The sequence below is a fragment of the Poecilia latipinna genome, unplaced genomic scaffold (assembly GCF_001443285.1).
Source record: "Poecilia latipinna isolate Pla-1442-1.1 unplaced genomic scaffold, P_latipinna-1.0 Scaffold391, whole genome shotgun sequence".
In the NCBI taxonomy this organism is placed as follows: Eukaryota; Metazoa; Chordata; class Actinopteri; order Cyprinodontiformes; family Poeciliidae; genus Poecilia; species Poecilia latipinna.
The window spans coordinates 149,030-165,931 of NW_015113007.1; the positions used below are offsets into that span (position 1 = coordinate 149,030).

Genomic DNA, 16,902 nt, shown 5'->3' on the forward strand with positions numbered 1-16,902 from the left:
CCCATAAATACAAAGTGGACAGATTTATTGTTCTAACAAATGAAAGATTTGCAAAGTTTTTTATGCATTTGCTTTTAGCCCCTTTCATTCTGATTCCTTTAAATAACATTCACTGTAAATTAGGGATAATGCGACAACATACCCAGTTTTGAACGTCTCAAGCGTCGTTTAAGCAATCATCTGTAACCGAGAGCAGAGATGCAAACCGACTAAGATGCAGATGTCAGCTTAAGCTGAGAGCAAGTGCATTGATCAGAAAATGAGCTATGAGTCTTAAAAACTTCCAATGCTGCCTTTGGAGGAGCTGCAGAGATCTACTGCACACAGAGAACATGTTTGCGGAACAGCTATTGGTCGGACATTCACAAAGATAAAGGAGGTTGTTAAAAGGAATGCGCTGCTTCATCAGATTAGATCAAAACTGAACATATCATCGCCTCACAGAGTAAGATGGTGGTGGCAGCGTCTTGCTGTAAAGAATCTGTCTAGATCCTATTAGCAGGAAAATGGCTCCTGGGGTACAGAACAAGATCTGGAAATAAATTTGTCAGAGGCTGCAAAACACTTGAGTGAAGTTTTAACTTTCAACAGGACAATGATTCCATGAATACTTTTGCAAGATACTGCACAGAGTCAGTTCAACAGGAATTGCATTTCAAGATGCTATGCGAGACACACAGGTCTAATTCAGAGGCAAATCAAATTTAGTTCGTATTCAGTTTACACCAGTTTGTTGGTTAGTGAGATTTGGGTCAAATGAAACACAGTTCATATACAAATTACGATATATTAGAGTTAAGTTTAGCGAATCATATATCCACCTTTTAAAAGTTGCCTGAGGAAGTCTCTTCTACGAACTGTTAGACTTTGCAAAAACTTTCTAATTTATAATTACCTTGAAAATATGTTAAATAAATCATGCTGGTATTTTTGCATTAGAACATTAATTGTTCAAGCAAAGTCATTTCTAGATATGCCCAAACAAATATTAATAACCTTCAAAATACTACACTAGTCCTCATAAATATTTATGCGCCTGCTAATAAATACAAACAACATCCAAAAACGATAGCATTTATTCGTTTGGATAAACTTTCCTATTAAATTCGAAAAAAAAAAAAAAATGTGCACATCCAAAGATGTCCTCCTGAAGCCAATCACAGCTCATTGATCGCACGTTTTAAACACCTTCACAAAACCGGTGACAAAAGCTAAAAGAGGTGCACATACCTACATTTTTTCTCCTCTTGTACGTGAATGTATGTGATTCCATGGCAATCCCATTCCATCTCTAAGTCAAGCTCCAGCCATAGGAACCTTAAACGCCCCATTTATACTCCCCCCTTTTAAAAGATCTAATACGGTTAGTTTGACCAGACAGCCTGCCCCGAGCTGTTCGCATCCATTTGTTCACAAATGCCTTAAACACTTCATTCATTCCCTAAGTTATTGCAAGAAGAAAGACATTAAGACGAACAGATTTCGACACTTTGTCTAAGCCCACAATCTTGCGTTTCCTCAAATGAGATCTGACGAAACGTTGCCACAGGCTCGAATTTGCAAGACATGAACGGCACTGCAAGGAAAGAACAAGGCATTTACGTTTTCTTTTTCTTTACTTTTTATCATCCGCGAAAGGGTTTTGCAGAGATAATCAGCAAACACTGCATGAATCATACCTCACCTGAATGGAAAACAATGCAATCTCATTTGCACTCATTTAGCAGAAAACAGAAGCCACGATGAACGTAGCTGCAGCCTTGTCGGGTCAGGACATTTAAATCCAATCTCCTCTAAGGGAAATTAAATTATCTCTGTTAGATGTCCTGCCGCTGGGGCAGAGCAAATGTCACACCGCAGAAACTAGGGGTAAACAACCCATTTGATTACTGCCGCTACCTTCCTTCAGGGCCATGTTTTGTATTTTACTGTTACTTTTTTTTTTTTCTTTTTCATTTTTATCGCCTATCTTGATGAGGAAAAACAGGCTGGGGCACTCAGCACTTCCTTGGCCCAGTAAAATGAGAGGAGATTAATAGACCTTTGCATTATCAAAGACTCAAAATTAATTTAATTACAGACGCACAATGCATTTGTTATCTTTACGATGCACAGTTGTCCTTTCTTGTCCTCTTTATGCACATTTGTTGTTGTTTTTTTAATAAATAGATTGTCATGAATCCATTTTCAGAAGACATAAAAGCCTATAGAGCCTCTTTGGACTCTAAGTGCCCTGCAGTGCTTGTGTATCTGTCTCATTTGTTTTAATGTGCGTAATAGTCCAAGCTAACCAGACAGCACATATAAAACGGCTGCAGCCTATAAGGAAATGAATATGAAGGAGCAGGGAGACTGCAATCCAGAAAAAGTTGAAAAAGTTCACAGGTTTATAATTTCAGCGCCAACCATAGCAGAAAGCTGCTAGTGAAACATTAAGCATGACTTTTACTTTTAAAGGTAGATATTTCACTTTAAATGTATCATTCCACTATATATTAGCCATAAAAAGAACAACTAGTCAGTTCTTATGTGAAGACGTACTTATGTAAAGCCTGTGCTGCTTTCAGCAATCACAGCATACACGACCCAATGTATTAATGAACTTAGCTGCTCCTTAGGGACTTGTCATACAGAATGCTGATTTAAAAACTTTAAACTGTAATCACACTGATTAAGAACGAACATATTTCAAATTTACCACAATGTTTCTTACCAGAGGTCCCCAAACTACGGCCCGCGGGCCGCATCCGGCCCGCCTCCATATTTGGTCCGGCTCCCTGAACAATACCAGAGAGCGTTCAGATTTTTTTTCCCCAGACTATAAGCCCCTTATATGTGGATTTTTCTTCGACCACCAGGGGGCTCTTTAGCAGGAAGTGAATCATTGGAAGTCAAAATTGGAAATAAAAGAAGAAAGCGCCCATTAAAACGGAATTAGGTTTTAATAGGGAATTGAAATTTGAGAATGTTGTTGATCAGTTAAATAGCATGGGAAAAAGAAGATTTTTCATTTTCATTATGAGAATTTGAGGTATAGATATTAGGATCCAATAGATGGCAGTAGTGCAACAATAATGGATGCAAGCTGCTGTTCAAATCTAAAGAAGAAGAAGAAGAAGAAGGAAGCGCCCATTTTCATTTAGCACATGCTAGTAGCAGACACGAAGGATCAGCACTTTTACTGTTACAGTTACCGTTCGGAAACTGCCGTAATCAGTTCAGTTAAATCTAAACTTGGCAACTTATTATTTTTCAACCATAATAAATGTGATATTCAATTGACCTGACGTGACTCAAATTTTGGGTGTCCGCCCCCCCACTGCTACTGCTTTCCAGACTGACTTTTATTGTTTTTATATCTGCTGTGATATTGATTTTTTTTCTCTCTGCATGGCCAGACTTTGTAACATACCACCTCTATTTTTTTTTTTTTTTGCTTGTAAGCTTTCAAACTACAACCCAAACAACTACAACTCCTTTCCTTGCAAGAGTCCAATAACAGAGACGTATGACTCCACGAGCTTCAGGGGTGATAAACAAGAGCGGTACGCCGTATGAATATCTTAGCAGCTCAGAAAACACTCCCAAATTATGTCAGCAACAACTCATTTTTCATTTAAAAGAGCATTTTATCACGTAATGTAGAGTCATAAATACATGCCGAAGTGTGTGGCAGACCAACAACAAGTCGTCCTGAGTGCACCGCAAGAGAGCGGCTAGTTTAAAAGACGTCTCTGTTGTCAATGCAACGGAGCACTGCCCTTCCTTAGGCTGAAAGATTAGAGCGGTGCCGAGGTGTGGAGCTCTCCCACAGAGACCTTAATGAAACACAGTGGTGTCAAACTGTTAGCTCCACTTATAGCCCACACCCCAAACTGCAAAATAAAAGTGCACTCAACTCTGCTCCTGCTTAAGCAATTGTAAATGAAAACATTCTAAAAAGCTATAAATTAAACCAGTCATTTAGGTCTTTTGGCAACTTTAGGTGTGATGTCAAAAGGTGGTTTAAAAAAAAAAAGAGCAGATTATCTGTACTTTTAAGTGCCTACGACTTGAGAAAAACTGCTCCAAGCAAACAGAAATGGGACCTAGAGGTGGCAACTAAAACAAGGCCTTGAACGGGTAATAAATAAATAAAAGCATAAGGGAAAAGACTGTCTCAACATCCTGGTCACACACATCCTGTGTGATCCCCACTCTCCCCCTTTCACACACCCTTCTCTGGCTTTTGATCCTATTTTAAGTTTGCAGCAGTGATGGAATGTGCCTTGTCAGCAGCACTGCAGAGTGAGGTTCCTTGGAGAAGCCCTGAATACTGTGGGAGAATATCAATTAGTCCAAGCCCCTTTGGCAAGGCCTCCCTCTGAAGCTGAAAGCTTACACAAAGTGTGTGTGTGTGTGTGTGTGTGTGTATTTCGTTTGACTCTCAGCATGTTAAAGTCTCAATGGAAGTGCAGGTATGCAAAAACAAGGTACATCCTGACTTCAGCATAAAGTCTATAGGTGTTAAGATAAATAATTCACAGACGCAGGTGATGGAGATGCATTTAAGTTCTGGAGGAATTATAACAGAATCCTAATGAGAGGGAACTTGGCTTGTGTGTGTGTGTGTGGCTTGGTTAAAGCTACGAAACACAAAACCCATAGAAAATCAATTCAGTAAATGCGTTACTTGAAGAATTATGAACGTAGGGCAGTGAAGTTGGTTTTATTACTGTAAAGGCCAAAACCATGTGACTGATTCTCCAGAGTGGTCAGAGTTTGTTCCGTGTAAGTCAGCTTCAGGTCACGCAGCGTTGCACCGACGCCGCCTGAAGGGAGCACAGGTTTAAGAATAACCAAAGGCTAACAAGAGGCCAGAGGATAGATGTGAGAGAACAGCTGACTACTCTTGTTATACATCTAGTCGAACTAAAACATTGTCAGCGCAGGAAACTGTAATTGCTGATCATTGTGGACAGCTTGACCATTTAGTTTAACCACATGAAACAAGAAATCTCCATACACTGCATGCATACACACATATAGCCTCTTTTTTCTCTCTCACTGTACGAGACATCAAATCAGATTGAATGTTTCCAGTTTAGGTCCCTTTCTTATAATACAAAGTTGACATTTGAATAAATTGATTTATTTTTCTGGTTTGGCAAATTAGAAAATAGATCTACCTGCTGGAGTTTGAAATGAAATGGTGCATGTCTGGACTACTTTATGCTGCACTGATCTTCCCGTGAATAATCTGCCTGTTTGGTATAATATTGATTTTATGAGCACAAGAACCTTCAGTAAGTTGCACATTTGTTGATTTTGCAGAACTTTTCTACTTGGATTAGATAAACGAGAGTTACTACTTTAATTACCCGATAAAAGAAGCTACAGTGCCAAAAAGAATGCATGTCTGCGAATGATAAGAGCACACTTTAAAGCAAGACAAAGTACCTCTTATTAATGACTCAAAACAACTCCGGCATGAAAGGCTGTCCTGACAAGCAGTTAAAGCTTTTTTTTTTTTTTTTTTTTATAGCTCTCATTTAAATGTTTCCTTCCCAGAGGTCTATTAAGGTGTCTTTATATGATATGCACCATATATCAGCAGTAAGAAACAGTGCTAAGTGGACCTGATTAAGAACACCAATGAAGTTCTCCCAAAGAGACAGTGAAAGACTAATGGCATCTGTAATGATTTAAAATTATAGTAAGTAGTAACCATCATTATCTGGGACCGCACTGTGAACCTTCCCCCCCCCCACATTATGAAACGAAAGTATGACAAACACAGATGATACCCTGTCACCGCAGAAGAAATGTGCATGTGCACCAGTGATGGTGAGATAATGGGAGTGACAAGGAGACGCAGAGAGCAGTGATTATTCTGGAGAGATGAGGTTAGCACTCCGGTATGATAGCAGTGATTAACCAGCAGACATTACAACACCCATTAACGCCGTCATGGATCAAATGTCGCCACGGCACCGAATGCGTCAAATGCTTCAGACATGAAGAGCCTTACTGACTGATATCAGAGGAAGTCTTGCATATAGGTTAGCCGTAATTTCCATTACAGCCCACATACACAATTGCGCGAATGTTCACAAATTTACACACAAGACTGAGTTTGTTCTCTATTTTTCCACCTCTTCTTACATTTTACAATATGTATATTTTATCCTCTTCCTATAACCGCCGATTCATATCGTGTCACAGTTTTGGGCCTTGTACCCAACTCCAGTGATCATCCAGGAAGATGTCAAAAAGTAACATAGAGACACACAACCACACACACATACACACACACACACACACTTATGAAATAAATTGAGAGAGACCATTTAACCTAACTGTCGTGTTTTTGGACAGTGGGAGGAACCCAGAGTACCTGGAGAAAAGCCATGCACAAACATGGAGAACTTGCAAATCAGGATTTAAACCCAGATGTTCTTGCCGAAAGGCCACGACGCTAAACACAGCACTACTGTGCAACCCTTATGTATAACAGTTCTTAAAAATGTCTGAGGAAATTTAACCGGGGCCTGCCAAAGTGTGCCTGGAACCCAGTGTTCTGATGCTAAAAATTAGCATCAATGCTAAAATACACTACAGTGTACTCAATAGCATGTGGAGAGTCACAAGAATGCTGAGTAACATGGACTTACTCCATTCACTATGTTAAAATTAGTGTATAAGCCAAAATTAGCCAAAATGCTAATGTTAGCCTAAATGCCGCCAGAGGCATGTGGGGTATAACTAGCATATTGTCTTACATTAGCTTCCTCCATTCAGTGGGCCAAACATGGCTAATAAATAAAAAATAGATAAAAAGTTTACTATAAGGAAAAGGCTACTGCTAATGTGGGCAGTTTGTGCTAAGATTAAGGCACTGCCTTCTGATTTTTACTACCGCAAAAGTAAAAATCAGACGCTTACTTCGTGGTACTTTGCTACCAGAAAACACACTCATCTCTTAGCAACAGATTAACAATAAATATTGTTATTGTTCAAAAAATGTAAGATTTCTTCTGCTCTTTTGAAATATTTGTCTTACTACTTAACCAGAATTGTGCAGTTAGTGGATTTGGCAGAAGAGTGAAAATGTTTTGTTGTTGTTGTCATTGGTGGTAAATATCTTATAAAACAGACATTCAACAGAAAAGTAAAAATCTGATTTATACTTCATGACAGTTCATTACCAGAAAAAAAAAATACACTAATCTCTTAAAAAATAATTAGTTTCTTTGGTTGTTTTGTTGTTGTTGTTAAAAATCTACTTTATTTTTTATTGATATTTCCTATTTAGATCAAACTTATTCACATGGTAGAATGACCCACATGATAGAAATTGCCACATACAATTTCTTGTATGTGGCAAGAAATTCTTCCAAAAGCTTGAGCTTGAAAATCAGAAAAAAAGATGTGTGCATTTCTAAGTCTGGAAGAGAGATACAACAAAAGACTTCTATTGTAGTGAAAAGTGGTTCTAAACAAATATTGATTTGGGAAATCTAAATAAAAATGCAAACCAGACATTTCAGATGTTACTTAGTATCTGAACACTGCGTTTCCTTTTGTTTTCACCACAACTACAGACTTCTTTTATGATGGGATCTCAAATAAATGTGTGGTATTAATGTAAAAGAAAATATATGGTAAGGTTTAAAAGGTATCAATAGTGTTACGACGTACTGATTATACATTTGTGTATCAAATTGTATATTGAGGCTTTTGGAGAATGTCTTTGTCTGCGCTTTTGAATCCAGTACTGAGTTAAAGAGGCTAAATAAATATGCATGCCACACTTTTCAGTCTTTTTTTTTTTTTTGCTTGCTTTATCTCTGAAAGCTATCTATCACTGAAGGCTGGGGTGGCATCATAATAACATATAAAAATGCACAAATGTCCATATAGATTGATATATTGACAAGTATAACATGTTTACTTATTTTTTTAATCACCTATGTTTACTGTTTGATCAAAGAAGACTTCATATTTTACTACACATTCTATTTGTTTCAAAACTGTATATCACATCTATAGATCTGTAATAAAAAAACAACCCTAAATTTCTAAAAAAAATAATAATAATCATTTCCCAACAAACCAAAACAACAAAAAGAATTGTATGAACTCTTACATAATTAAACCCATTATTTTCATTTCTGACTGAGTTTGCAGTTCTCAAACTCAAAGAGCACTAAAGATGTATTATTCAGTGAATTTCAAGCCTGCTCTGCTACAGGCTTGAAAACATCCAGTGCTTTATCCTGACTGATTTGCATACAATGTGCAGGGGAAAAAAACATATTATGCCCAGTTGATGCTGACTTAAATGTCATAAGTTGAATTCCTAAAGTGTTTTACTAGTTTTTGGCCACTAGAGAGCAGTAGAGAGCTCAGCAGGAGATTGCTGCATGATCAGATTGTAGATCAAGGAGAACTGAAAGAATATATGACTCAGCTCTAAAAACTATGTTGTTTTCTTTTTCTTTTAAAACAAACAAAAAAAATAGAAGAAGAAGCTCAGTGAGTGTTTCTTTCAAACAAAACAGAAAACACCTGCACATTACCTGGGAACCTTGTCACATTAACTTCCAAATGCAGCATTTAATGTGAAAAGAATCTGGAGGTACTTTCTCTGCTTTATTTAAAACTGAACCATAAAGTCCAGATTTTAAACTTTTACTAGGTGTACACAAGCATTTTTCACTACGCTGAGCTGAACTGAAGCTGATCTGTTAGAATAAAATACCTGAATTAAAAGATGCCCTCAAGTGGCCAAAGTGAGCTACACTGCAAATGCTCCCTCTGAACATGGAGGTGTGACACTGATAACCCTCTTTAATCTTTAAGGTCTGCTGTCGTTGATTCCTAAAAAAAAAAAACATTTGAAAACTTGAAATGCTGTGTAACATATGTTTTCCATCAAACTTTTTGACAACTTTTGCATTTATGATGAAATTCATATAAACATAACCTCACTTGCTTTACTAATTCTATAACCTCTAAAGACCATTTGTTGCAACTGATTTTATTTATTTATTTATTTATTATTTTTATCTGAGCTCCTTTGTGGTGGCGTATGATTCAAAATTCCAATAAATGTTCTGGGTTAGGTTTGTGTATTGTGTCTGAATACTTTAGCAAAGCACATACAGTTATACCAATTATTTTGTGTGTTGTCAGGTCCTTCATCACCTGTTGAAAACGTGTCACCTCTTAAAAAATAAATAAATAAATAATAATAATTTATGCCAAATACAGGCAGGAGACGAGATAGATAAGAGCAGAACAAATACACGTATAAAAAAAATGAAGAAACATAATATTAAAGATTCGTTAGTTTTCATCTGTATATCTCAGGCAAAACATTCAAAGTTGGCTGTAAGACGTATAGACACAGACAAACTGACTTTTAGAAAGAAAAAAGATTTTACCATTTTCTGCTATATCACTGTCTCAACAAAAACAAAGGATTTTTCAAGAGGCAATAACGGTAAAATGAACATGTCTGAAATTGGTGATCCAGTACAAAAAGAAAAGTCCTCAGGAGAATTAGAAAGAGCAAGAGACATAACGCAACAGCAGAATCATCATCAACATAATATTAGCTACATTCCAAAAAGAGCCGGGGTATCATACTTCATATGCAAATCAACATTATTAGGATAGCAATCTTTACTGTGCAGAAATGGAGGGATAACTGGCTTTAGGCTGTTTGTGCTCAGTGCAAAAGTAAAATGCAAGAAAAGATACAGGAAGAAAAAAAAAAACTTAATACAAAGTGTTTGTCTAAATGTCGGTGGTTCCAGCCTAATGAGAAATGACACGTTCGTAATTACAGCGGACTATAATTAACCGGTGTGTAAGCGTGAGGTCGAGTTTAATGACCGGGCACGGAATCAGGGAGGAGCATTTTAAATCAGCTAACAATGTAAATAGACGTTACTTCTCAAAGGAAGGAAAAAAAAAACGTTAAAAGTATTCTTATTTTCCTTCTGGTAGACACGATCTGTCGGTGACGTCGCTTGACGCGAGGCCTGTACCGCGGCCACCGAATGTTGGCTCCCGTCGTCGTGTGCAAGCTTAAGCTCACGCGCCTCCTCCATCACGCCTACTTACAGAGGAGGTGGAGGAGGACACAGAGGAGGGACATGTTTTCTATCCGGAGCTTCAGGGCATTGATGATTGAGATTTTGGCAGGGAGCAGAGCTGCAGATGATGCTGACTGTGTCTTTTGCAGATTGACAATTCTCTGACCTCCTGTTGCTGCTGCTGCCGCCACACGTTATGTGAGCCTGCGAAAATGCTAATAGAATAAGTAGGATATATTGCCTCGAAAAGAACAACATCACGACAAAAATCTGAAAACGGCTTTCATTTTACTAAAAGATTGGACGCTGCCTTCTTTTTGTTGACGCCTGAAGGTAACGCGGTGCAAAAAGGTTCCTCCGACAGCACTCACTACAAAACTTCAGAGTCCTGATTTTTTTATTACGGCTGGCCATTTTTATACATCTAATGCTTTTATTCGGTATTGTAGCGTTAATCCCAAATGTAGGGTGAGGAGTTCATGAGACGGTTTAGGGAAATGGTAAATCAGAGTAAAAACCAGAGGCAGTTAAGATTTAGTTTTTCACACTGAATACCAGGAATTAGAACAAGGACAAGAAACTCAACTCAATAAAACTGATCATATTGTGAACCAGAAAGTTGTGGATTCATTACAGGTTTCTTATGCCGTGCCCATCTGTTCAGGTATCTGGTTTGAAAAGGAATCCTCAAAATATTTAGAAATTGATATTTTAGCTCCTAATAATTACATAAAAAGAACCCAAATAAAATAACATTAAAAAAATAATAATAATTCATGCTTAAGCTTAAATTGAGTCCTCTAATGACATAACCACTTTTATGAGTAAATTTTAAATATTTGTGAGGGCTGTTGCTACTCTACAAATAAAAAAAAAATGTCTTAAATTTGGGCAAATATTCAACCTTTTGTTTAAAAATATGATAGAAAAACAAACCGCTGCACATAAAAGAGGCGGAACTAATTCTGGCAGAAAGCTCCTTGTCTGAAATATGCAAAGCACATAATCTTACTTCACCGTGCACACTCTTGAAATTAATTGCAGACAAAAATTTCTTTTATGGTGCAACAGGTTGATTATTCTACATGATTTGTATTTAAACTATTTCAAAACAACGTTTTCCCTTAGAAATGTTTTTGTTCTGCGTGATGCGATGCAGCATCCCGTTAGTAGTAGCATGACGCAAAAACAATCAGCAACAATACAAAACAAAATTCAAACGCAGGCCTTGCTAAAATAAGTTACGTCTTTATCGCTTGCTGCATCGAGTCGTTTTAAATTTTGCAGGATAAAGGGCAAATTCATTTAAATAGAAAAAGATAATTCCTCTCTTCTGTTAGAAAGAGTTAAAGAGCAAACCCGGAAGTGAGTTATAATCGCACAACTTCGTGATAGAGGCAGCGATAAGAACGATTAGCGTAAATGTTCATAGAGCAAAGCACACGTTCAGCGGGAGCAGCTTTCCACGTGTTCAGAGATCTAAACCATGCAGCAGGTGACTCTGACAAAACGGTGTGTGCTTCCCCGCCGGTGATGTTTGTTTCCTGATAAATGTTCTTTCAGTGTTTCTGCGACCGACAGAGGAGCTGACCTTTCGACACAGCTCTAAAAATAGCAGCACTCTGAAATAAAGGGGGGGCACCTCCCGGGATAAGTAAAATGCTTTGTAAGGGGCGGCGTCAGAAAGAAAAAACAAACGAAAAACGTCTGCAGTCTCAAACATAGAAATGTGTTCCGGGGTCATTAAACATGCACTCATACCCCCTCACCACCACCCTGCCCTTCCCCCAACACCAAACATAGGTCATTTCCTGCTTGGGGAAATTTGTCCTTTCGCTTACAAGCTCGAATAAGACTGCTTTACCTCATTTGTCTTGTAGAAAGACCAAAGTGTTGGCTCCGAGCTAACAACAGCCAGTTTTTCCACGAAGAGACAAATGAGAGGTTTATGATGCGCACACGCTTACTGCAAACACAGATATAGGAGGAGGACAGCTGGCCTTCAAGATTCAAAACCATTTTGTTTTTTTTTGTTTGCTTGTTTTCTCGGTCTTCTTGATTAAATGTGGCTTTTGTAACATGCGTGTTCGAGCAAAGTCAAGCCTAATGCGTTCTTCAGCAAGGTTCTCGCCGCGTTTTACGCGCTCTGGGCTCAAACTGTAGAATAAATGTGGAACTCAAACAATATGGCAGCTAACGAGAATCGAAAGCGATAATTTCTTCCCCAAACAAAAGACGCCAAAAGACAGAAAAGAGGGCAGGAGCGTGAATCACCGCCCACAGAATGTGCTGAGTCAGCAGGGATAATAAGTGACGGAAGTCTGCAAGACAAAATTAGAAAGTAAGGCAGTGGGCTTGACAGCCTGAATGCTTTACATTCTATAAAGTTTTTTGCAGTGAAACCAGCATGATTTACAGGTCTTATGTCATATGAATGTGTCGATGTTCGTCAACTCCAAAGATGTCTTAGATATCTTTTTTTTAAGCATCCTGCGGAGCAAGAAATGCAGAGCAGCCTTTTTTATTTGTAATCTTAAATTTGACAGGGGAAAAAAAAGGAAAGTTGAGATGAAGACAATGAAGCATAAGAGACAACCAAGAGACCTGTGGAATATCTAGAAAGATCTTCTCCATCTATGTTTGTGTTTGCATCCATTTGATTTGCACCGTTGGTATTGATGTCAGTGGCGATGCTCAAGTAACGGCACGACCTAGAATGTTATCTGTAAATGTTTAAGTCTAATTCATCCACCATTTGACTCGCTCCAAAGGACCCAGTTCTTAATATGTGGCTCAAAACCTCCAATTAAGCTTGAATTAAAAACTTTTCTCCGTGTTACTTCATAGTCTGTTGCTTTGAGGACTTAAACGTGACAGCTGTGTTCAACGCGACGACCGTTTCAAAAATGACGAACGAATGCGGAGAAAAATCCAACACAAAACCACGATTGAAGCTACGTCTTGCCGTGGAAGAAAAGCGTTGCTAAGTAACGCACAAGAAGCTCCCCAAAAGCGAACTCCAGAAAGTAGAGGAGCGCTTTGTCACATGCCTACACGCGACGCACAGGTAAACATACTGAGTCACGTCTGTTTACCAGGGAATGCGCAAGTAGGCTGAGCAGTAAACGGCCACAGGCACCTGCACTGGGAAAAAAAAAAAAAAAAAAAAAAAAAACTACTGCTTGTTACAACAATCCTAACAAAGGCAAGTTTTGTGACAGTCAGTATGAGAGAAAAGAGTTAAGAGGAAGAAATTAAAAACAAGAAATTAAGCTGTGAGTAAAGAAGGAGGAAGACAGAAGAACCGTGCCGTGCTGGAGCAGCAGAAAAGCTCGGCCCTGCGCAATTCATCGGTGCCTCTACTCACAAAACATGAATCTTGTCCACGAAGTGCTGAATCATTTGGCGTGCGCACCCACTGATCCACCTCACGCTCCCACGTATATGCATGCACGTGTGCGTGAACAGGCAAACGTGCACAGTAACTACACACACGCACACACATGCGCGTGCGCCCGCACACACACACACCACCCACACCAAGTCCACACACACTTCATTCACACACTTCAGCATGACACCGCTTCACTTTCAATCTGATCCTGCTCTGAGCTCTTAAACATATTTTTAAAGAATTCCCAAAAATTTTAAACCATTTTGGCCTGAAAAAAAAAAAAAAAAAAAAGTATGCTAGCTTGGTCATTAGCCAAGCTTCATTGTCTGATTAAAAATCGTTATTAAAGCTAGATATGAACCAATAAATCTTTTGCTTGTAAATATTGACTTTCAGTTTTTTTTTCTTGAGATCAGACCAACTAATTCTGATTTTGACTATTTCCTGTTTTCTTTTTTTTCACTCTATTAAGGTACAATAGAAAGTAAGTCCCGCACGTTTGTGATATTGTAGTGAATCTAATAGAAAATTAGTAAATTAAAAGGTTACATTTATTCATCAGTGTCTCAAATCTTTATTTCACTTGTATTGAACTTAAACACATGCTCACTTCTCATTGTGAAGTCTTTTTCCTTGTTATTATTTTATTTATCCACATAATAGATTTTTTTAAATACTGCTGATCAGTGGAAAATTGGCCATTTAATTTTTTTTTTTTTTTTATCTCTGGACGACTGATTGGCGGATCTTTAGTTTCGTTTACACTGACTGCAAAATAACACATATTTAGAAATGTTCCAGTTTTCTGTAAGGTCTGATCTGACAATTCCAGTTTTGATCAATCTGGATTGTTTCGTTCCTATCGACAACATCGAGGAGAAGAAGCATGCTCCGGTTTTTTTATTGCAGCTACGAATTATGCATGTGGAATGAAAACCAGACTGCCAAATTAACCAAATTAAGTTATACTCAAAAAAAAGTGCATAAAAGTCAATACTGTTTGCTGTTAATGTAATCTTGAGTATTTCACCTGCCAATCACCAGTCAGAGCAGATCAAGTGAAAATCAGCCGGCTGACTGGTGAATCTCTATGGCTAACCCAGTTCAATGCGTAGCCCATTAGACCTTTTCAGTTCAGATAACAAAAAAATATAGAAACCCCCCCCCCCCCCCCCAAAAAAAAAAAAACAAGTCTTCTCTACCTTTCTCACCATTCGCCTCACGCGCTGTCCCTGTTTCAACTCAACCCACATTCCCAAAACCCGGCCTCCTTCACCTTCCTCCAACTGCACTTGATCTGCCAGTGAGAGCGCTCCAATAAAACTCTTTTATTACAAGCCCTCTCCCTCCGGTGCGAGCAAGTGGCTGAGTTCAGCTGTTCAGTGCGGTCCGCGTTCAAAGCAACCGTTTAGCGTGACTTCATCTGGAAAAGTCCAACTACGGAGCAGCATTAGCTGATTGAATCCACTTCCTCCCCATGCAAACTGAACTCGGTAGAGAAAAGCCCGGATCTTCCGGCGGCAGCCAAAAACCTTTCGCGTTAGCAAGCTCTTCTCAGCAAATTAGTATTTTCCATTTAGCTTTTAATAAGTGTTCAACTTCCTCGGTAATTAAAGAACTAAACAATACATTATGTTTTGTTATTTATGGGAACGGGAGTAAAATGATTGGAGGGGAACCAAATTGGAATGAAATTATTTGCTCTTCAGTGTCACACTCAAAGTCTGCTGCTAATTAGGGAACGAGTACAAACTCATAAAGTCAATATTCGTCTGGCATGCTGCAGAGCGACAGTTGCACCACTCTGGAGCTGTATAAATGTTTGATTTTGCACTCATTCGCTGTGAGCGCTTAGGCTCAAGCACCGTGTTCAACGGGGAACATTTCCTCTAAGAAACTGAGCCAAGAGCGGTGAGTCTGGGACGTCCGGCAAGATGACGAAAACTTGTTTTTTATATCTCCCTCAGAAAGCCCTAACTCTACATGTTTCCTTCACTCATGAGCTCATCTGGCCTCTCTGCCTTGATCTCTTTACCTTGTGTAATTACAGTCACAGCTACAAAGAGATTAGATTGTGTTCGCTTGCAGGAGGCACACATTGATCTTTGCTGCGGAGCAATAAACATTGGACGCTTTCCTGAATATTCATGGGTTTGCGCGCTCCAAATTGACGCGTGTGGGGGCGGGATGAGAGGGGGGGAAACTTGTCAGTGAGGATAGACTGTGCATCCTGTGATTGGCTCTCTCTGCTCACTTACTGCTCTGACTTTTGTGTTTCGCTCAAAAGGCACAACTTGACAGTGGAAGTACATTTCGAGAAAATATAAGTGGGGTGCCTATGGCCCAAGGCATGAGAAAAGTTGGAGAGCCAAGGCCAGCAAGGGGCCCCCAAGAGTTCATAACTTCTTTTGAATTCAACTAGAGTCGTCAAACTCCAGTCCTCGAGGGCCGCTGTCCTGCAGTTTTTAGATGTGCCACAGGTACAAAACACTGGAATGAAATGGCTTAATTACCTCCTTCTTGTGTAGATCAGTTCTCCAGAGCCCTGATGATCTAATTATTCTAAGCAGGTGTGCTGCAGCAGAAACACATCTAAAAGTTGCAGGACAGAGGCCTTTGAGGACTGGAGTTTGACACCCCTGCAAGGCATGATGGTTCTCACTGCGGTTTGTTGGAATCCCAAATCACTGTGACCCTTCAAGATGGATGGATGTCAGTGACTCTGTTTCTAATCTGTTCTTGAATTTCTTTAGATTGAGGCAGGATTTTTGTTTTGTCGCAATGGTTCCTTGGCTCTCTGTTTTTATTTCCTGTCTCTCTTTCTGCAGGCGTAGAAGCAGCAGATTTCTAGGGTGTATTCTCTCCCTCCTCCTCCATTATCTCATTCTTGCCCTTTGAGCTTTCCCGCCATCTTTCTCACTTTTTGTCTTCTTGGCAGTCAGACAATAATTCTGAGAACCACGCTGCCTGACAAGGACACATAAAAAAATGATTGAGGTACAGTGTCTTACTATTTGAAATCTTTTATCCTATTTCATGCTGTCAGGCAGCTTGTATTAAAGTAATGTAATGATACTGCAGATTTGGTAGCAATCAAGTTTGGATGAGCTGAGGAAAGTTGAGCAAAACAAATCTGAATATAAGTGTCATTTTATGATGAATAGGAGGGTAATTATCTTGACACACAGGGCCAAATTAGTTTGTGTAGCTTTTATTTCTTAATAAATAAAATCATAATTTTTAAAAATGTATTTTCATTGCATCAAATCAGTTTTTCTTTGATATTGAGACTGTGTTCAATTATCTGAAACATTTTAACGTAGCAAAAAAAAAAAAAAAAAAAAAAAAAAAAAAAAAAAATTTTTGGCCCCAAAAAACCCCGACCACTCTGCGGTTTTTAAACAAAAAAAAAAGTGGGGGGCA

The 16,902-nt window shown here is 38.7% G+C and overlaps 1 protein-coding gene across 2 annotated transcripts in view; it reads right to left on the reverse strand.

Moving 5' to 3' along the window:
* The window catches only part of fgf14 (fibroblast growth factor 14), a 119,492-nt gene that overhangs the window by 41,232 nt on the left and 61,358 nt on the right, over positions 1–16,902 (reverse strand). The window contains exon 1 of one of the 2 annotated variants that reach the window (XM_015037075.1): positions 13,453–13,474. The exons of the other annotated variant lie outside the window; for it this stretch is intronic. Within the exon in view, the coding sequence (XP_014892561.1) occupies positions 13,453–13,459 (7 nt within the window). The 5' untranslated portion in view covers positions 13,460–13,474. Of the gene's footprint in view, positions 1–13,452; positions 13,475–16,902 lie in introns of those variants that run through there. 2 annotated transcript variants of the gene reach the window in all.